This window comes from Primulina eburnea, chromosome 1 (assembly GCF_022965805.1).
Source record: "Primulina eburnea isolate SZY01 chromosome 1, ASM2296580v1, whole genome shotgun sequence".
NCBI classification, from domain to species: domain Eukaryota; kingdom Viridiplantae; phylum Streptophyta; class Magnoliopsida; order Lamiales; family Gesneriaceae; genus Primulina; species Primulina eburnea.
This window is the reverse complement of record NC_133101.1, coordinates 59340219-59361338: the sequence shown is the minus strand read 5'-3', so window position 1 is coordinate 59361338 and position 21120 is coordinate 59340219. Positions and strand designations below refer to the sequence as shown.

The following is a 21120-nucleotide window of genomic DNA, read 5'->3' as shown; positions in this document are numbered from 1 at the left end:
GCCAATACTATACCGAAATATCAATATACCGCAAAATTTCGGTATAATCGATATGCTAGTTTTACATACCGAAAGTTTTGGTACGATATCAACATATATTTTTTTATACTGTAATTTTCGATATGATATTTCGCATACAATTTTTGATACAATATACCACCCTTAAATTCCATTGTCATAAAAAAAAATTTGTTAGATTTGAAATTTACCTTCCTAATTTAATCTTATCAATCAGATGATTTGAAATCCATGATATCATCAAATCCCTCCATCCAAATACATCTTTAATCCACGAGTTACCAAGACTCAATTACCTAGTCTGTGAATGTAACTAATTATCGGTAACAACATGCTAGCTACGAAAAATATGAATTATGACATCGATGATTTTAAAGTAAATCGTACATTTATATTATTGATCTGGTTCCCATACGTTTTTTTTGTGTTGGTAATCTCGCGCGGGCACACACACACATATATAAATATAATACATATATAAATATAATATATATATATATATATATATATATATATATATATATATATATATATATTATATAGTTTTGATATGCTGCACACCTACCGTGCACACCTTTGTGAGCACCGATGAGGCGTCACTCACCCATTAGATGCGCAATTTTTCTATATTTCATCACATCAAATAAGTGAGTGACACCTTATCGGTGCTCAAATAAGTGTGTAGGATATCATAATTGCATATATATATATATATATATATATATATATATATATATATATATATATATATATATATATATATATGCATATATTCCTTCCATTCATGAAAAAGATCTGAATTGCGTTTGCAGGAAAAAGATCTGAATTGCGTTTGCAGGTAATTATATATATATATATATAGATATATATATATACTAGAAATATGCACGTGCGTTGCACGTGGAAACAATTTTATCTGAGATAAAATTAGTTGATATAATAAATAAAAATGAAAATTATATTTTTTATAAATTCATATTAATTACATATATGAAATTTACATGTTTTCACATGTTTATTTTAAATAATTTAATTTTCGTTATATAAATTTGTTTGTTATTTCTGTGTACATGTCGAGTTTTAATAACAAGTACGAATATCGTCCGACAAAACTTGATATATTACAAATCTACATTAAAAACAATTCTTTAATTAACTTGAACAAAAACTTGATAAATTAATAAAATAAATTGAAATTAAAATAAAAGGATGAAACAAACACAATTTAAATAATTTAAATTAAATTAATTAATAAACGACTGTACGAATATCGGTTAATGTACATATCAATTCTTAAGCAATGCCTTTGAAGGAATTCATTATTTTATCAATATACTATGTCAAATTATATTTAACTAATTCAACAATATACAATAACCAAGTGTCTTTTTGTTATTTAATAATTGAAATTGCAACAAAGAATGATGGATTTCTCTAGCTTTCGTTTTTTAGTCTATGATTATCAGCATGTACTCAATCTCATATGTTGTTAGGACCGGCTAGATGTTTAGAGGGGGGGAATGAATGAATACCCTATTAAAACTTTCGGTATGATTGGTTTGAGGTAACAAAATACAATCGCTTTATCTCAACTCAGTTGAGTTACAAGTCAACAAGGTAAAATATATGCGCAGAAAAAGAATTGTGTTCAAAGTTGAACCAAATAGATACTAACACGATAATCGGTAGATGCAGTTATCCCAATGCCAAAAATATTCATGATGTTCAGTAGTTTTTCGTTGATGAAAATATTGTTAGACAACCAATTCAAGCTGATTTTGATGTAGAAAATGGAGAAGAAATGCAGATCCTTTGGAGAATGCATAATCTGTAGAGTACAAGCAACAATCAATAATCAATCAACATATTTCAGTCAATGAGAGAGAAAATGAACAAAGATCTCAACGATTTAGAAAAAAGAGCAACATGGATGACACATCCTTTGGAGAATGCATAATCTGTAGAGTAAAAGCAACAATCAATAATCAATCAACATATTTCAGTCAATGAAACAGAAAATGAACAAAGATCTCAACGATTTAGAAGAAGACCAACATGGATGACAAATTATGAGGTAACTGATAATAACCAAATTGAAGATTAATTTGTTCATTTTGATCTATTTTCATAAATCAAATATTAAATAACCAAAAATGTATGGATGCATATTATAGATAAATATGAATGGTATAATGACAAATTTATATATTTTATTTAACTTTAAGTTAACATATTAATATGAATAATTTTTTGTTAAAAAATATAGAAATATATTGTAGGTTTAAAAAATACTAAACTTCAAATTTATATGTTCATTTAACTTGAAGTTTAAAAAATAAAGTCTGAACTATTTTTTGTTATAAAACATATATTTTTATTTAACTTGAAGTTTAAAAAATTAAGTTCGAACCGCTAACCAAAATTTATATGTTCATGTAACTTGAAGTTTAAAAAATTAAGTCTGAACCATTTTTGGTTATAAAACATAAAAAATATATTAAAAAAATAGAAAATATATTGTAGGTTTAAAAAATACTAACCACAAATTTATATGTTAAATCAACTCGAAATTTAAAAAATAAATTTTGAATTATTTTTAATTATAAAACATATATGTTTTTTTAACTTGAAGTTTAAAAAACTAAGTTCGAACCGCTAACCAAAAATTTATATTATAATGTAACTTATAAAGTTTAAAAAAGCATAGAAAATATTTGAAGTTTAAAAAATTAAGTCCGGACCGCTAAAAATAGAAAATATATTGTAGGTTTAAAAAATATTAACCACAAATTTATATGTTCATTTAACTTGAAGTTTAAAAAATAAAGTTTGAAATATTTTTAGTTATAAAACATATATGTTTTTTTAACTTGAAGTTTAAAAAATTAAGTCCGAACCGCTAACCAAAAATTTATATATTATTGTAACTTGAAGTTTAAAAAAAATTAAGTACACATTTTTGATTATAAAGCTTAGAAAATATAAAGATGTGAAATGTATTAATTAAACAAATTAGGTAATTAGATAAGAAAATTGAAAAGTCACCTAAAAAAATAAATAAGACATTAATTAAATAATAGTTGAAAAAAGGTAACCAAGTAAATTCACAATTGAAACTCATATATTTATTATAAAGCTTAGAAAATATAAAGATGTGAAATGTATTAATTAAACAAATTAGGTAATTAGATAAGAAAATTGAAAAGTCACCTAAAAAAATAAATAAGACATTAATTAAATAATAGTTGAAAAAGGGTAACCAAGTATCACAAATGAAACTCATATATTTATAATAGTATAGACATTAATTAAATAATAAACATATATGTTTTTTTAACTTGAAGTTTAAAAAATTAAGTCCGAATCGCTAACCAAAAATTTATATATTATTGTAACTTGAAGTTTTAAAAAAATTAAGTACACATTTTTGATTATAAAGCTTAGAAAATATAAAGATGTGAAATGTATTAATTAAACAAATTAGGTAATTAGATAAGAAAATTGAAAAGTCACCTAAAAAAATAAATAAGACATTAATTAAATAATAGTTGAAAAAGGGTAACCAAGTAAATTCACAATTGAAACTCATATATTTATTATAAAGCTTAAAAAATATAAAGATGTGAAATGTATTAATTAAACAAATTAGGTAATTAGATAAGAAAATTGAAAAGTCACCTAAAAAAATAAATAAGACATTAATTAAATAATAGTTGAAAAAGGGTAACCAAGTATCACAAATGAAACTCATATATTTATAATAGTATAGACATTAATTAAATAATAGTTGAAAAAGGGTAACCAAGTAAATTCACAATTGAAACTCATATATTTATAATAGTACTAGAAATATGCACGTGCGTTGCACGTGGAAACAATTTTATCTGAGATAAAATTAGTTGATATAATAAATAAAAATGAAAATTATATTTTTTATAAATTCATATTAATTACATATATGAAATTTACATGTTTTCACATGTTTATTTTAAATAATTTAATTTTCGTTATATAAATTTGTTTGTTATTTCTGTGTACATGTCGAGTTTTAATAACAAGTACGAATATCGTCCGACAAAACTTGATATATTACAAATCTACATTAAAAACAATTCTTTAATTAACTTGAACAAAAACTTGATAAATTAATAAAATAAATTGAAATTAAAATAAAAGGATGAAACAAACACAATTTAAATAATTTAAATTAAATTAATTAATAAACGACTGTACGAATATCGGTTAATGTACATATCAATTCTTAAGCAATGCCTTTGAAGGAATTCATTATTTTATCAATATACTATGTCAAATTATATTTAACTAATTCAACAATATACAATAACCAAGTGTCTTTTTGTTATTTAATAATTGAAATTGCAACAAAGAATGATGGATTTCTCTAGCTTTCGTTTTTTAGTCTATGATTATCAGCATGTACTCAATCTCATATGTTGTTAGGACCGGCTAGATGTTTAGAGGGGGGGAATGAATGAATACCCTATTAAAACTTTCGGTATGATTGGTTTGAGGTAACAAAATACAATCGCTTTATCTCAACTCAGTTGAGTTACAAGTCAACAAGGTAAAATATATGCGCAGAAAAAGAATTGTGTTCAAAGTTGAACCAAATAGATACTAACACGATAATCGGTAGATGCAGTTATCCCAATGCCAAAAATATTCATGATGTTCAGTAGTTTTTCGTTGATGAAAATATTGTTAGACAACCAATTCAAGCTGATTTTGATGTAGAAAATGGAGAAGAAATGCAGATCCTTTGGAGAATGCATAATCTGTAGAGTACAAGCAACAATCAATAATCAATCAACATATTTCAGTCAATGAGAGAGAAAATGAACAAAGATCTCAACGATTTAGAAAAAAGAGCAACATGGATGACACATCCTTTGGAGAATGCATAATCTGTAGAGTAAAAGCAACAATCAATAATCAATCAACATATTTCAGTCAATGAAACAGAAAATGAACAAAGATCTCAACGATTTAGAAGAAGACCAACATGGATGACAAATTATGAGGTAACTGATAATAACCAAATTGAAGATTAATTTGTTCATTTTGATCTATTTTCATAAATCAAATATTAAATAACCAAAAATGTATGGATGCATATTATAGATAAATATGAATGGTATAATGACAAATTTATATATTTTATTTAACTTTAAGTTAACATATTAATATGAATAATTTTTTGTTAAAAAATATAGAAATATATTGTAGGTTTAAAAAATACTAAACTTCAAATTTATATGTTCATTTAACTTGAAGTTTAAAAAATAAAGTCTGAACTATTTTTTGTTATAAAACATATATTTTTATTTAACTTGAAGTTTAAAAAATTAAGTTCGAACCGCTCACCAAAATTTATATGTTCATGTAACTTGAAGTTTAAAAAATTAAGTCTGAACCATTTTTGGTTATAAAACATAAAAAATATATTAAAAAAATAGAAAATATATTGTAGGTTTAAAAAATACTAACCACAAATTTATATGTTAAATCAACTCGAAATTTTAAAAATAAATTTTGAATTATTTTTAATTATAAAACATATATGTTTTTTTAACTTGAAGTTTAAAAAACTAAGTTCGAACCGCTAACCAAAAATTTATATTATAATGTAACTTATAAAGTTTAAAAAAGCATAGAAAATATTTGAAGTTTAAAAAATTAAGTCCGGACCGCTAAAAATAGAAAATATATTGTAGGTTTAAAAAATATTAACCACAAATTTATATGTTCATTTAACTTGAAGTTTAAAAAATAAAGTTTGAAATATTTTTAGTTATAAAACATATATGTTTTTTTAACTTGAAGTTTAAAAAATTAAGTCCGAACCGCTAACCAAAAATTTATATATTATTGTAACTTGAAGTTTAAAAAAAATTAAGTACACATTTTTGATTATAAAGCTTAGAAAATATAAAGATGTGAAATGTATTAATTAAACAAATTAGGTAATTAGATAAGAAAATTGAAAAGTCATCTAAAAAAATAAATAAGACATTAATTAAATAATAGTTGAAAAAGGGTAACCAAGTAAATTCACAATTGAAACTCATATATTTATTATAAAGCTTAGAAAATATAAAGATGTGAAATGTATTAATTAAACAAATTAGGTAATTAGATAAGAAAATTGAAAAGTCACCTAAAAAAATAAATAAGACATTAATTAAATAATAGTTGAAAAAGGGTAACCAAGTATCACAAATGAAACTCATATATTTATAATAGTATAGACATTAATTAAATAATAAACATATATGTTTTTTTAACTTGAAGTTTAAAAAATTAAGTCCGAACCGCTAACCAAAAATTTATATATTATTGTAACTTGAAGTTTAAAAAAAATTAAGTACACATTTTTGATTATAAAGCTTAGAAAATATAAAGATGTGAAATGTATTAATTAAACAAATTAGGTAATTAGATAAGAAAATTGAAAAGTCACCTAAAAAAATAAATAAGACATTAATTAAATAATAGTTGAAAAAGGGTAACCAAGTAAATTCACAATTGAAACTCATATATTTATTATAAAGCATAAGAAAATTGAAAAGTCACCTAAAAAAATAAATAAGACATTAATTAAATAATAGTTGAAAAAGGGTAACCAAGTAAATTCACAATTGAAACTCATATATTTATTATAAAGCTTAGAAAATATAAAGATGTGAAATGTATTAATTAAACAAATTAGGTAATTAGATAAGAAAATTGAAAAGTCACCTAAAAAAATAAATAAGACATTAATTAAATAATAGTTGAAAAAGGGTAACCAAGTATCACAAATGAAACTCATATATTTATAATAGTATAGACATTAATTAAATAATAAACATATATGTTTTTTTAACTTGAAGTTTAAAAAATTAAGTCCGAACCGCTAACCAAAAATTTATATATTATTGTAACTTGAAGTTTAAAAAAAATTAAGTACACATTTTTGATTATAAAGCTTAGAAGATATAAAGATGTGAAATGTATTAATTAAACAAATTAGGTAATTAGATAAGAAAATTGAAAAGTCACCTAAAAAAATAAATAAGACATTAATTAAATAATAGTTGAAAAAGGGTAACCAAGTAAATTCACAATTGAAACTCATATATTTATTATAAAGCTTAGAAAATATAAAGATGTGAAATGTATTAATTAAACAAATTAGGTAATTAGATAAGAAAATTGAAAAGTCACCTAAAAAAATAAATAAGACATTAATTAAATAATAGTTGAAAAAGGGTAACCAAGTATCACAAATGAAACTCATATATTTATAATAGTATAGACATTAATTAAATAATAGTTGAAAAAGGGTAACCAAGTAAATTCACAATTGAAACTCATATATTTATAATAGTATATATATATATATATATATATATTCCTTCCATTCATGAAAAAGATCTGAATTGCGTTTGCAGGTAATTTGTTTGCTTACGCAAAGAAAGTGACTAACAGAAGAATTTGATGTTCATAAATCTGAACAATCTGAACTAAGTACTTGGAATTGGCAGTGTTATGTTTTCAAGAATATATTCTTGTATTATTGAATAACACAGTACAGTGTCATGATATATTATATTGTTGAAGGGGTTTTCAAGATATATTCTTTCATGATTGTTTCTTATTTTTAGGTAGATGTACCTGATTATTAAATTGTGATTGGGATGCTATCATTATTAAATAACAAGGAGACAGCTATTCATTTTCCACGTTCTTGCCGGACCAAATCCTACTAAGATTTGGGCGTGAAATCAAATTTCATTTGAAATAATAAAAAAGCTTAGAATATTCCATATAATACAAAGTTGGCTATTTGCTATGGCTATTTGGATACGCGTCTACCATTTTTTTAAAAAAAATCAACGTTCTTCGATTGATAGTTATAGAAAACGGGCGATATATATATAAAAAGGCAAAAACTTATATGAGACGGTCTAACGGATCGTATTTGTGAGATGAATATCTTATTTGGGTCATCCATGAAAGAGTATTATTTTTTATGCTAAGAGTATTACTTTTGTTTGTGAATATAGGTAGGGTTGACACGTCTCACAGATTAGGATCCATGAGACGTGTCACAACCCACTCATATAAGAATCACATGGATTTGGGAGGATCATAGTTAACACATGTTCTTGTCACAGCTCACCAGAAAAATATACAAATCTTAGTTATATCACCATATATGAACAACGGTAGCCCAATTTAAATAAAATACCTACAAGATTTCAATAAGTTTTTATGTTAAAATGAACCAGAACAAATTTGAGTAATCCTCAAATTCAATTTTTCAAAAATAGTTTAAAATTTGAAGCTTTGCTCATGTTTTTATCTCCCATTATTTGAAACCCCATGGTTGTTCAGTATTCGAAAGAAAAGAATTTTAAGCAGCTCTGATTTTCCGAGATGAACTTCATAATGTGAACTCACACATCACTAATCCATCCATGGAAATGATGAAATCCCTTGCAAAATTCAAGGGTGGCCCAAAGATGATTTTTTCACATGCTAACTGATGAGTTGAAGATAAAAAGACCAAGCGACTGATAAACATAGATAACGATGTCAGAAATAGTTCTCATCACTGGTAGCAACATTGTTTGCCATAAACCAACCAAGATTTTGAATCACCGTGTCGAGAAAGTACTTAAAGAGGGGAAAGGGGAGGATGAAACTAGGCAACGAGACAACAGTGCGTCCATGAGAAGAAGAAATCATAGTAAACTGTTTTAACTAGGTAGCTAGTTCAACAAGAAAAGGCATATGATGTGGTAGATGTTGGTCATCATTAATAAATGAGACGTCCTATTTCTGTTGTTTCTTCCACAACACACCAAACCTTCTTAGCACGTTGGCATTTTTCTTCTTCAATATATCTTCACTGACATCACCTGCGTAAGGAGAATTAATATTTCCCATTCCAGGGCTGCAGTTGCTGTCCATTGATCCTGTCCTCTCCATGAAATGTCCATTGTTGTTTCCTGCTGAAAGCATTGCAGTTGCTGCCTCGGCTGCCTTCCTCCACTGATCCGACTGAACCTTTAGCCTTCTTAACTCGGTTTCCATATCTGCATTTGCTGTTTGTGCTGCCTCCAGCTGCTCAGCCATTCGTTCGGCCCTTCTGTTGCTCTTATCAACTTCCTCCGTCATGTGTGCAATCTTGATCAGAGCCCCCTTCTCGGCAGCTCCTGCTGACTCAAGATCAGAAACAACTTCATCACTAGCTTTACAGTGGTTGATGTCCTTGATTTCCATTCTCCAACTTTCATTTTCCCCAGATGCACTTAACCACTCCTTCTCTTTTTCCACTATCCGGGATTTCAAACTTTCTTCATCTGCCTTATATTTCTCGAGCTCTGACTCAAGTTCATTTTCTCTCACGCCGGATAGCATCTTCTCGAGCTTTAGTGTCAAACCCTCATTCTCCGCACTTACACCTTGTAGCTCGGTCTCTTTATCAATCAGGTTAGCCTTTAACTCTTCAATTTCAAATTTAGATTTCCTCAGTGCTTCCTCAAGTTCAGCTTCTGTCTGAATTGATGTAGATTTTATATGTTCCAGCATTTCGATTGTCTTCCTCATCTTCTCTGTGTTTTGAGCTTGTACTTCATTGTATCTTGTGTTAGCAGCTTCTAAAGCTGATCGCAATTGTTCCGCTTCAACTTTCACAGAATCAAACTCTTCTTCAATGGATTCTTCCCCAGTTTTTCTGGTTCTCGCAATTTCAGACTCGCTATATTTCTTTTGAGTTTGAGAGTCTCTGTTACAAATATCAACCTTGAGTTTGCTCACAAGTTCTTCCAAAACTTTAACCCGAGCCTTCGACTGGCCAAGCTCAGAAGCTACATCCTTATATGCTTCCGTTGTTTTATGTCCATCGCAACCAAGTGTTTCCACCATCATCTTGGCAATTTCAAGCTCAGTCAGAGTTTCTACAACTCGCATTTGCGCCTGTGTTTCAGAATCTTTGCATTCTTTTAGCTGTTTCTTCATGTCTTCGACGAGTAACTGAGCTTCCCCCAAGTTTTCTTTCAATGCATCAAAATCTTTTCGTGTAGAATCCGAATGCTTGGCCTGAGATGCTTCAGACTCAGAGACTATTTCAATTTGGAACTTAAGTTGTTTGATCTCCTTCAGAGCAGAAGCTAGTGCTGATAAATAGTGTGAATACTGCTTTTGAATGGTTTCAAGTTCGTATTTTAATGCTAGATCATGTCCTTCTAATGCCTCACGAAGCACTAGCTTATGAACTTCCTCAGTAGCCGACTGATCTAAAAGTTGATTCTGTGAATCCTTAAGCTTTTCAGACAGCGCTAAGAGCTGTTTGTTTGATTCCTCACCAGCTTTCCATGCTTCATCCTTTAATGCTTCAGTGAAGCTTAATTGATCTTTCACACTTTTAAGATCATTCTCCAGCTGACATAGCTGAAACTCGAGTTCAGAAACTTTGCCAGGATGCTTACTCTGAAAGTCGCAAAAATAAAGACCATGACTTCCAGAAAATATCTTTCAGATACATTTGCTGATCAAGAATTTCAAACAATGGCCACTGTGAAGTTGAATTGAAAATGAAAGATAAATTGATGCCGAAAATAAAAGGATTCAGACAAACACGAGCTAAACTATCATGGTCTTAACAATCACAAAGTATAACACCATCGATAAGATATACTTTGTATACCTCAGATGCTGGACTCCTAGGTGACTTATGATCGGCAACTTTAGGGCTTCTCTCTTTCGGTGCTCTACTGGTTAAGTTGGAAGATGATGCAGTGTGGTCCACATATCGAGCTGTTGGCTTGAGCTGGCTTTTGACTCCAGGAGAACTCTTTATGGATCCTTCTGAAGTCGCAGCTCGAGGGCTTGAGTTCTTTTGAAATGCTTCTGAGGAAGTAGACCGAGGAGAAGTCCTCTGAGGCCCTCCAGAGGGGCTGTTTCTGCATCCAAGAAAATTGAAAATAAATCGGAAAAGTTTTGAAGGTCAAAATGTTGCTAGAATTTAGATCCTCACTAGTTCACATGAAAACAATAATGCCCATATAAATCTTGGGATCTGTTAGCTGACCATGTACATTAGAATGACAAAGCATAACAGCAAGGAAGCACAAAATCTAGACAAATGATTATTCCAAAAAAGAACACCACTACCGTGCGTGATTGTGCATGTTAGTTACTACGGCATAATTGAGAACACTCCCTTAGGATTGAAGTCTAGACTCAAGGAAGAAACAATAGAACAAGAGATAAAAGAGCTCGTGTAGTTGATATAGAAAAGTTCTTGTCATATTAGCAGCAGAATGGAAAGGCTATTTAGACCAAGCAAGAGAATCTCAGGCTTATGAAGGGCACATATAGAAAGCGAAACTATACCGAGTAGCTAATCTTCCTAAAAACATAATATCACAAGTAACAAAACAACCTAAAATTGAAATAAATGCATAATGCAGCATAATTATCACAAATTTAAGCAAATATTGTAAATTATTTTATTAAAGTTCGTTATGATAATTTATTTATCGGTCAATATATTTATTGGGTTAAATATGGGAGCCATCTCATATTGATGAAATAAATCAAAAATAATATTTGAATTACATTAAATATCTTACCACATCTCGGATTGATATCGTCATGATTTGCCATGAGATAGTTACAATAAATAGTAGCTTATATGAGATCCCTTAACTGATGTAATTACCATTTCAACAATTCCATGAGGTTTAGATGAAACCCTGCCTTTCTGAAATTTCAACAGTTGGATGTTAGAATTTGTTCTTGTTTTTCAAATCTCCACCTTTACGTATTCTTGTTTGTGCATATGCAGGTCCAATCTCATTTTTGGATCTTACCCGAATTTTAACAAATATATAACGCATTTCAAGGAATAAAATGTGACCATTTCAACTAAATAATTCCCACAAAAGACTTGCCAGAATGACAATTAATTTAATGAAATGAACATTCTCTAAAAGCTACAAGAAAGTCACCTTGTTTTAGGAGTCTTCATAGCTCAAATAGTCTCTGGTCAGATTGTCAAACTGATTTGCGTAAAACCTGATGTTTCCTGGGAGGAAAAAACAGAAAAGAAAACTTGAATGCTCCTGTCCCACAAGATCTGCAACGTACGGTACATGAAATAGCACAAGCTAAGGGGCAGAGAAGAGATAGACAAGACTGGAATTCGATGAAATTTAATGAACTGTAAGTAGCCAAAATGGATCATTTAAGACCACCTTTGATTCAAAATGAACTAGTCACACAACTGAAAAGGAGACATTAAATCCATTCAGAAAGAATACACAGTTACACTCAAGCAACGTCATTTTAAGTATACTGCATTATTTTCTTGTCTGACCAAAATAGACTATAAAACTGTGTTTCTTTCTGCTGTACCGAATATGCACACAAGCATTCATGGGCTGCTTCATACCTAGTAATCAATGTAGTCACGAGAATGGACCATTCTAGCCCCTAGTGGACAGGCGTTTGCCTCATAACTAGTTCGAACACTCGGAAAATGTGTTAACTAATCAGGGTATTTTAACAACATAAGAAGCGAAATGCGGCTACAATTATACATAAACAGCATATTAACTATGAAACCAGTTCTCCTAAAAAAAAAAAACTATGAAACCAAAATCAACACCTAGAGTATAAACCAATAGAAGGGAGACAGGAAGAGAGAAATGGCAACATTGGCAAGTACGAGTGAAATAAAAGCAAAACGAGAAAACATTGAAAACCCGCTAGCAGCGCAAGTTCAGATAAAGCAAGACACACAAGCAAGAGTAGGAAAAAAGAGGGATTTCTTTTAAATGAACAAGGATTGATCATCAACCTTTTCTGATATTCGAAATTTGCTTTTGACAAACAAACCCTGTAAAGATGCAAATGCAGTTCCGAAGCTACCAAACTATATAGTTGACCCAACAGTAATGCTTTATAAGGGTAAAAAAGCGGGGGAAAAAAAAGCAAGAGGGACCGCCCTACACACCAAAAAGAGGCTCAAAAGGAGGCCATCTTCACATTCTATGCACAGTGCTACTCTATAACACAACAAAAAGGAGGAATCATCATCAAGAAACACTTGCTCAATTTTTATTTTTCAAAAAAGGTTAAGAACACTAAAACAAGAAATTAAGAGGTCGTGAATGATACTTGAAGACGACAAAATGCACTCAAAATGCAGCAGCATATGCATTCCATTTCCACTTTCTCCCCTCTTGTTTTCTGGAGTGTTTCAAGAGATCATTCAGTACAGTTTTTCAAGATGCATGGGGAATTGACAGGTGACAACCAAGTATGTAAACTTTTTTTTTTTGGCTCTTTTCAATGAGATGTACCACAAAATAGGCGATCGACTACGGCAAAATAAACAAGACAATGAGCATAAATGGCTGCCATTGTAATAACCCAGAAAAGAAGATAAAAGGTAGTCATTACTACCGAAAAAGAGCTCGTCTTTCGAGGGCACCTGCTGTGTTTGCTAGCCTTTGCGTTGAGCCTGGTTTTTTAAATAGTAGGTGAGAGAGTATGCGCCTGGGCGTGAGAGAAGTAATTAAGACAAAATGCAAAGAGACACGGAGATCGGTTTTCATAGGTCCATAAATGTGGACTTGGCCATTTCGATAATTTGTAAGAACCTTTTTATATTATAAGATCAGAACAAAACACACAGAAAATCTCATTTTTAATTTTTTTCTCTCTCTCATCCATTGAGCAAGTTAGCCCTCCTTATCCTAGTGGGTTATGACACCTCTCTTTTACGGAGGGCAACATGGATTCGGATTCTCCTGACTAGGATAGGGTATTACGAAAGGAAGTTGATCATGGATTACCAAGAAGCCTCAAATTGATTTTTGTTGTGTCGATGCTCGAGTGGTTAACGGGAGCGGATTGTAAATTCGTTGACAACATGCATTAGCTGGTTCAAATCCAGCTCGGGCCGGTCCTAGGTGATTGGACCCGCCAGTGATCAACGAGTTCAATCTAAAATTATGATTGTGACGTATTAAAAGTGGTCTCAATACGATTTGGGGGTCTAAAACTTAGGCCATCTCCATCCCATGCACCAAAATAGTACAGTTTCTGCACCAAATATAACATTCATATCCAACCCATTTACTTCAAATCTTACACTAAAAAGTATATTTCTAGAATATTCTTTTTGTTTACTATTTATTTATAAATTTAACAATATAATTATAATTAATGTTAATATTAGTATTATAATTATAATTTTATTTTTATTAATAGTTAAATTTATTTATTTGATTCTTATATATATTAACTCTAATATTTATAATATGAATTAATACAAATGCTTCATTATTAAAATTGACATAATTTTAATACAGATAATTTATTTTTAGAAATTAATATGAATCCAAATTCAAACATCTGAACAATTATACTCCTTCCACAAATGATCAATTAAAACATTTCGTAGTGCATAGTGAGCATACGAATTAATACAAATGCTTCATTATATAAAGTGAATTATATTGTTATATTAATTTTTTGTATTTGTATTTAATTATATTATTTATAAATCATTAAATCAAATTATTCCTTAATTATTAATAATTAACATATATAAATATTTAAAAATCAATAATTATTATTCTTTATTTTTTATTATTAAATATCTATTTATATAAATAATAAAATATATATTGTACTATCATTTAAATAATCTTGATATTTTTTTAAATATAAATAGTTATAAAAAAACAAAAAAAAAATAAAAAAATATATATAACCCTTGCGCCAAATTGGCGCAAGGGCCTTCCTCTGCGCCAAATTTGGCGCAGAGGAAGGGGGCTGCGCTATTTTAGCAAAAATAGCGCAGCCCCCGTTGGAGTGCAAAACATTGCACCAAAATGGTGCTTGCAAGGTTGGAGATGCTCTTACCCAATCTGTCAAGTTCTATCTCGCATTGAGACGACAGAAATGACCGTCTTAACGCAGACCATGCTGCTTGGATTATCCAGGCAATGCCCCTCGCACTGGGACGAACATAAATGGCTGCCCAGGCAATGCTGCCTTCGTGTAGCTCTTTTGCAAGTTTTGAGTCCAGGTTCCAGCTTCTTCTTATCGTTTTGAGTTTTTCTTAATTTTTTTACTTGGTTTTCATTCATTTAAACTACAAATTCCAACATTTTTTTTATTCTGTAAACTTAGCAATCGACTTTAAAAAAAAAAAAGACATTATGGGTGGAAGCGGACCTGTGACAAGTTCTGACCCGGCTCATGACGAGGTTTACCTAAATGTAAATATCATATACTTTTTTATCTTTAAAATATATAAATTTGTGTTTTTCACACATTAAAAGTAATTTTCATATGGGCCTACGATACATTTTTAATTATAGCGAACACACAATTAAAAATTAATATATTCATCAAAAGTTAAATCGAAACAATAATATTTTAATAATAAATTAACAACAAGATACCAAAAGATTATGAATTAAAGTTAAAGGATGGGTTTAAACATGATCCATTGGCATTTTAGGCCTCGTATTTTGGTCCACGAGTACATTAATAGCTAAAGCCCAAAAAGTGCTTTCAAAATATTTCAGACCCGCAGACCCGCCCACTACTGATATCAAAAGGCCACATTTTGGTAGTCCAAGCCCATTTCATAATTCTCCATCATTCAAATCCTGGAATTAATTTATTATCGCAATAATTAGAGAACAAATATCAAATATCATCATTTTAAATGTTTATCCTTGATAACATATAATGTATAGTAGACACAGGCTATATAGAAAAACATAAATAAATAAATATTATAGGAAACACACTCTTCCCCTCCAAAACCTCATGAAAATATCATAAGAATTAGACAAATTTATTAAAACTTTTAATTATATATTCAAAAGGCAGCAAAAAGTTACTAAAAATTTGAATTCCTTTTGTCTTTTAATTTACCCTTTTTCTTTGAATATTCACCCTTTTGAGTTTGGATTTTCTCAGAATAAATTTGGGAATCTTATTTACAAGTGAATGAAGCCTTTAATTACATCGAGTTTATATATTTTTCTTGTTCATTGTGTTTTTCCTACCTTCTAACAGGCAAGAGGGTCCTCTATTGTATTTAGAATTTTGATTTAGATTCAGTAAACGTTAAACTTATCTCTAGATCAAGTAAAAATAAAATAATCTTTCGGAATTTTATATTATTGAAAAAAGAAAGAGACGAAAAGAACACGAGAATAAAGAGGTCATCGGCGATGAAATGTAGCTCATCTGACACCAAATTTTCAAGTACGAGACGATAATAGGTAACATTATTCTCTTCTTTTTTCTTACAATATAATAGCCTTTAGACTATTATCGTTGCAATTTACTACAATCGATTAGGGTAGTTTAGACGTGCATGCCAATCTTCCACTCACAAGAGAAACACACTTGTTCTTTCAAAACCTCAAATTCGTCGAAGCTAGCTAACGAAGGCAAAAACCATGAGAAGCAGCAATCACCTAGTCGGCTTCCTCAATTTCGCAACTTTCGTCGCCTCAGTCCCGATCCTCGGAGGCGGGATATGGCTGGGCAGCCATGCAGACAACACGGATTGCATGAGATTCCTCCAGTGGCCCCTCATCATCATCGGAGTCTCCATCATGGTCGTATCGCTTGCCGGCTTCGTCGGGGCGTGCTACCGCAACACCTTCCTCATGTACCTCTACTTGTGGGCCATGTTCTTCATCATCTCCGCCCTCGTGGGCTTCATCATCTTCGCGTATGCTGTGACGGATAAGGGTTCGGGTCAGCCCGTGATGAACCGGGTCTATTTGGAGTACGACCTGAGGGACTACTCGGGTTGGCTGGAGGAGAGGGTGGCGAGTAGGAGTTACTGGAGTAAGATCAGCGCGTGTATTAGAGATTCACATGTGTGCAGAAAGATGGGGAGGAGTGTTGGGGGAGCTCCGGAACCGGCCGAGACGTTCTATCTCAGGAAACTCAGTCCTATTGAGGTTAGAAATATTATTATTTTCATTTCTAAATAATAAGTTTTTCTTAAATTATTTTCCGAAAACAATTCAAGAAACAAGCAATTAATTAGTTATCAGTGATGCATATTTTGTTCAAATAATCAACTTAAAATACATAAGTGAGAAATATGACGGAGACAATCTTGAAGAGAGAAAAAAGAAAAATTTAGAAAATTTGAGAGTAGGTCTCTTGTGAGACGCTATCACGAATCTTTAACTGTGAGACGGGTCAATCCTATCGATATTCACAGTAAAAAGTAATATTTTTTCATGGATGACCCAAATAAGAAATCTGTCTCACAAAATACTACCCGTGAAATTGTCTTACACAAGTTTTTCCAACTTTTTTCGAAATAATAGAGTCAAGTCATTATATAAGTCTACAAAATAACTCCATCCAATTCAACTTATAATCAATTAATTTAATACGAATATAAAAAAAACATTTATATTAATTTAGGACAAAAATATTATCAAAGCATTGTAAAAATATTTATTCGCTTTTTGAATGCATGCGTTCAAAACTCTTGAGAGAAGGTTTGATATAAATAAAATTGACTCGGATTCATTTCGTGGTCGCGTTTAACGAAATTATCATTACACCTAGTTACGTTTTAGAAGAAATCTATTCTGATATAATAATAATAGTAATAATAACAATAATAATGACAATGATGAAAATTTTCGATTTGGTCATATATGATATTTTTTTTAAAAAAATGATCTTTAATTTTATGCTATCAAATATTAGTTTAAGTCATTTATATATATATTTTTTAACAATTTTAGTATTTTTCATTACGAGTGTTGATATGATACTATATACATCATCATAACATTGGTGCTGTATCGGAAAATGACTACAATAATAAGATCAATTTCTAGAAAAATTTATTTCCCAAGAAGAATCTTGCGTTGTACTTAAATCCTCTGGATATATATATACACTTTATTCTAAGGAAAAAGTTTGAATTCCTTTAGCCTTTCACCTCTTTTGTTTGAATATTCACCTTTTTGTGTTTTTTCTTTTCTGGGTTTGTTCGAATATAAAAAGTATCGGTCGCAATAATGTGGAATCTTCATTTAAGCCTTTATTTTCAACAAACTTTTCTTCTTCTTTGCCAAGATATATACTTTCTTGCATCTTTATTTATTTAAAAGAGTCCAAATATCCTTTTCTTATTTTGTTATTCCTATCTTCCAAAAGCTAAGAGGACCGTACGTACCCCTTCAATATTCACGATTATCGATAGATTAGCAAGTGTTAAGTTTAAATATCAAGTTGAGTAGAGATGGTTGTCTCCCTTTCACAGTCCTTGTATTTTATTCGACGTGATTTAACTAAAAATCTATAACTTTCAATTTTGGTATCAATGTCTGTGTTCGCCACAGAGCATATTTTGTATTAATGTACAAGAAAATCAACAGTGGTATTGTTCACCTCAGTTTGTGTGTGTGTGTGTGTGTATATATATGTAGTCCGGATGCTGCAAGCCTCCTACATCTTGCGGGTTTGTGTACATCAACGAGACGTATTGGGGTTACACGGGTGGGCTCACAGGAAGTGACCAGGATTGCTTGAGATGGAACAACGACCAGCGGCAACTGTGCTACGGGTGCGACTCTTGCAAAGCTGGAGTATTGGCCAGCCTCAAGAAGAGCTGGAGAAAGGTCTCTGTCATCAACATTGTCATTTTGATTATCCTCGTGTTACTTTATGCGGTTGGCTGTATGGCGTTTAGGCACAACAAGAGGCTGGACAACGACGAACCCATCGGCGAGAGTCGAATGGAGAAGGCACGGCCTAGCAGGATGCCTTTCTAAGACATGATTTACTAAGGGAAATTAATTTTCATATTGGGTAGCAGGTCTTGTTTGAAATATGTAGTAGTACTGCTTAAATTTAGTAATTTCGAACATTTCTGACTTCTCTAGCTCAACTCGTCACTCGTCAGTTCGAGCAATAAGTAGATTCTCTGATCTTTATCAATTCGTCTATCCCAAGCATAATTTTTATGCGTGTTTGGATGTTTAATTTCATGGGAGGAAGGTCATGGAAAAATGCAACAGTCTTATTTGGTTTTAGGAGAGGGGAAATACATATTCATAATAATTAATAAGTACTAGCAGATCGTGACACACACGATCCTGATCCGAAAAAAAAAATAGAGAATGAAGTAGTTTGTGATATAAATTAAAAAAAAAAAGTTATTAATTTTTAAAATTAAAATGAAAGGAGATAATAAGAAAATTGTGGAGCATGGAGCTAACTAGATGGGTAAAAGTATTTTTTTAAAATGATAAAAAGTTTTATTGCGTACCTCAAAGAATATATTAAAAATTGATCTTGTTAATTTTTTATTAAGAAAATAAAATAAGAGCACAATTGTTTTTGGACTTTACACAAAATACTTCATATCAATAAAGATATCATTAAGTCTGATTAACTCATATTCGATGGAATCCTAAGCTGCATACTTATATACACTATAATTTTAGCACTGAAAATTTAATTCAAATACCAATGTATTTTAGTCGATTTCAACCATTTCTGGGAAAACAGACAACTCCACATGGTCCCATGCATTGTGAAAATCGAATTTCAAAGCCAAAGAAAATGGCATAGCCCTTTCCTTGGCCTATATATAATATTCAACTTGTGCAGCATGCTAGTCAAAAGAACTCCCTCCAATATCAATTCTATTTCTTGCTTAAAACCTATCTTTAGTATCAATAATGGATTTTAGTAAATCAACACAAAGAACAGTTGCTACACACTCGCCCTCGTCGTCTCCTCCGCGATCTGTGATCGTAACCCCCTGTGCTGCTTGCAAGATTTTACGTAGAAGATGCGTCGAGAAATGTATCTTGGCTCCATATTTCCCTCCGTGTGATCCGATCAAATTCGCTACGGCTCACCGAGTGTTCGGCGCGAGTAACATTATCAAGTTACTGCAGGTATATATGTAATGTAACGCATTCATATGTTTATTTAAGTCAGAGTTATATCTTCTGTATTCTTCAATTTTCTTTTGCTAATCTTTCCTTTTGTTTTGGTCAAAGTTTTGGACTCCAGCAAAAGTTCTTAAGATTAAATAGTCAACCCAATCATGAAATAATTAATAAACAGTGAAAAAATTCTTGAATTATCACAGGACCTTCCTGAGAAACAAAGAGCTGATGCAGTGAGTAGCATGGTGTATGAAGCCAATGCAAGACTCAGAGATCCTGTGTATGGATGCGCAGGCACAATCTGCCAACTCCAAAAACAAATCAATCTACTCCAAGAACAATTAGCCAAATCACAAGCACAGCTTGTCAACATGCAATGCCAATACACCAACCTCATGGCCTTCATTTGCAAGGAAATGTCACACCCGACCCGCACGATATCGTCCGACGATCAGCAATCGTTCCATGATCTCAGTGACAACCTAAATAGTTATAACCTGCAGTCCTTCCTAGATGAAAACAACAACAATGGTACTTTATGGGAGCTCCTCTCCACATGAGAGATATGTCAAGTTTCACATGAAATCAAGATTCTATGGGATATTATGTTCTTCTATCATCAATATAAAGATCAAATTATAGAATTTAATGTTTTGGATTGTGATATTATTGTGCTAAGAAAAATTTTACAGTTAGGTAAAACTAATAATTACTAATGATCGTTAATTTGCTAAAGCAAAGACATGTTCTTGCCTCCATGTTATTTTATCATTTAAAAGACGAGACATGTCATAATCTAAGTCCCATCTCTTGCTTTATTCGTTGAACTTGTATCAACTTTTTGGTTACCTACTAATTGATTTCTTCGTTATCAAAATTTAATTTTTCATTTTCTTTCCTCGAATCCTTGCTACATATCTGTTAATATCTTGCCTTTTTTGGGTATAAAATAGGCTATATAATGTTTTTTATTATATTATTTTTTAAAATTTTGTAAAAATCGATGTTCGATAATATTTTGAATATATATAATAATGTCTGTACAATTGGAATTCTTTTTTCTCAGAGTTGTTTGTTTGATTGTTTCATTTTTCTAACAACTTAAAAAGTC

At 30.6% G+C, this 21120-nt stretch overlaps 3 protein-coding genes across 13 annotated transcripts; 2 read left to right on the top strand and 1 right to left on the bottom strand.

Moving 5' to 3' along the window:
• Positions 1–8574: 8574 nt before the first annotated feature.
• On the bottom strand, positions 8575–13623 carry LOC140835107 (interactor of constitutive active ROPs 3-like). Of its 11 annotated transcripts, none has more exons than XM_073200482.1 (4): positions 13501–13623; positions 12042–12118; positions 10736–10991; positions 8575–10518 (listed from the first exon to the last, which is right to left on the bottom strand). In XM_073200482.1, exons 2-4 carry the CDS (start codon positions 12059–12061, stop codon positions 8860–8862), a joined length of 1935 nt encoding a protein of 644 aa, XP_073056583.1. In that variant the 5' UTR covers positions 12062–12118; positions 13501–13623; the 3' UTR covers positions 8575–8859. The 11 variants fall into 11 exon arrangements, with proteins under 11 accessions (XP_073056583.1, XP_073056640.1, XP_073056568.1 ...); XM_073200539.1 differs by having other exon boundaries at positions 10736–10985; XM_073200467.1 differs by having other exon boundaries at positions 12042–12169; positions 13501–13618.
• Positions 13624–16331: 2708 nt separating this feature from the next.
• Positions 16332–19075, top strand: LOC140835099 (tetraspanin-3-like). Its single transcript, XM_073200450.1, has 3 exons — positions 16332–16475; positions 16518–17039; positions 18537–19075. The coding sequence occupies exons 2-3, from the start codon at positions 16527–16529 to the stop codon at positions 18879–18881; spliced, it is 858 nt and encodes a 285-aa protein (XP_073056551.1). The 5' UTR covers positions 16332–16475; positions 16518–16526; the 3' UTR covers positions 18882–19075.
• Positions 19076–19609: 534 nt separating this feature from the next.
• On the top strand, positions 19610–20728 carry LOC140835104 (LOB domain-containing protein 1-like). Its single transcript, XM_073200461.1, has 2 exons — positions 19610–20015; positions 20213–20728. Exons 1-2 carry the CDS (start codon positions 19794–19796, stop codon positions 20567–20569), a joined length of 579 nt encoding a protein of 192 aa, XP_073056562.1. The 5' UTR covers positions 19610–19793; the 3' UTR covers positions 20570–20728.
• Positions 20729–21120: the final 392 nt, after the last annotated feature.

What these genes read in the sequence shown, in the direction of transcription:
- LOC140835107 (XM_073200482.1), bottom strand. Translation starts at nt 12,061, where the DNA reads ATGAAGACTCCTAAAACAAG. An exon ending in ATGAAGACTCCTAAAACAAG is followed by an intron (nt 10,992 to 12,041) that starts GTGACTTTCTTG and finishes TCTTGGATGCAG; the next exon opens with AAACAGCCCCTCTGGAGGGC. An exon ending in CTAGGAGTCCAGCATCTGAG is followed by an intron (nt 10,519 to 10,735) that starts GTATACAAAGTA and finishes TGCGACTTTCAG; the next exon opens with AGTAAGCATCCTGGCAAAGT.
- LOC140835099 (XM_073200450.1), top strand. Translation starts at nt 16,527, where the DNA reads ATGAGAAGCAGCAATCACCTAGTCGGCTTCCTCAATTTCGCAACTTTC. An exon ending in GGAAACTCAGTCCTATTGAG is followed by an intron (nt 17,040 to 18,536) that starts GTTAGAAATATT and finishes ATATATATGTAG; the next exon opens with TCCGGATGCTGCAAGCCTCC.
- LOC140835104 (XM_073200461.1), top strand. Translation starts at nt 19,794, where the DNA reads ATGGATTTTAGTAAATCAACACAAAGAACAGTTGCTACACACTCGCCC. An exon ending in ACATTATCAAGTTACTGCAG is followed by an intron (nt 20,016 to 20,212) that starts GTATATATGTAA and finishes GAATTATCACAG; the next exon opens with GACCTTCCTGAGAAACAAAG.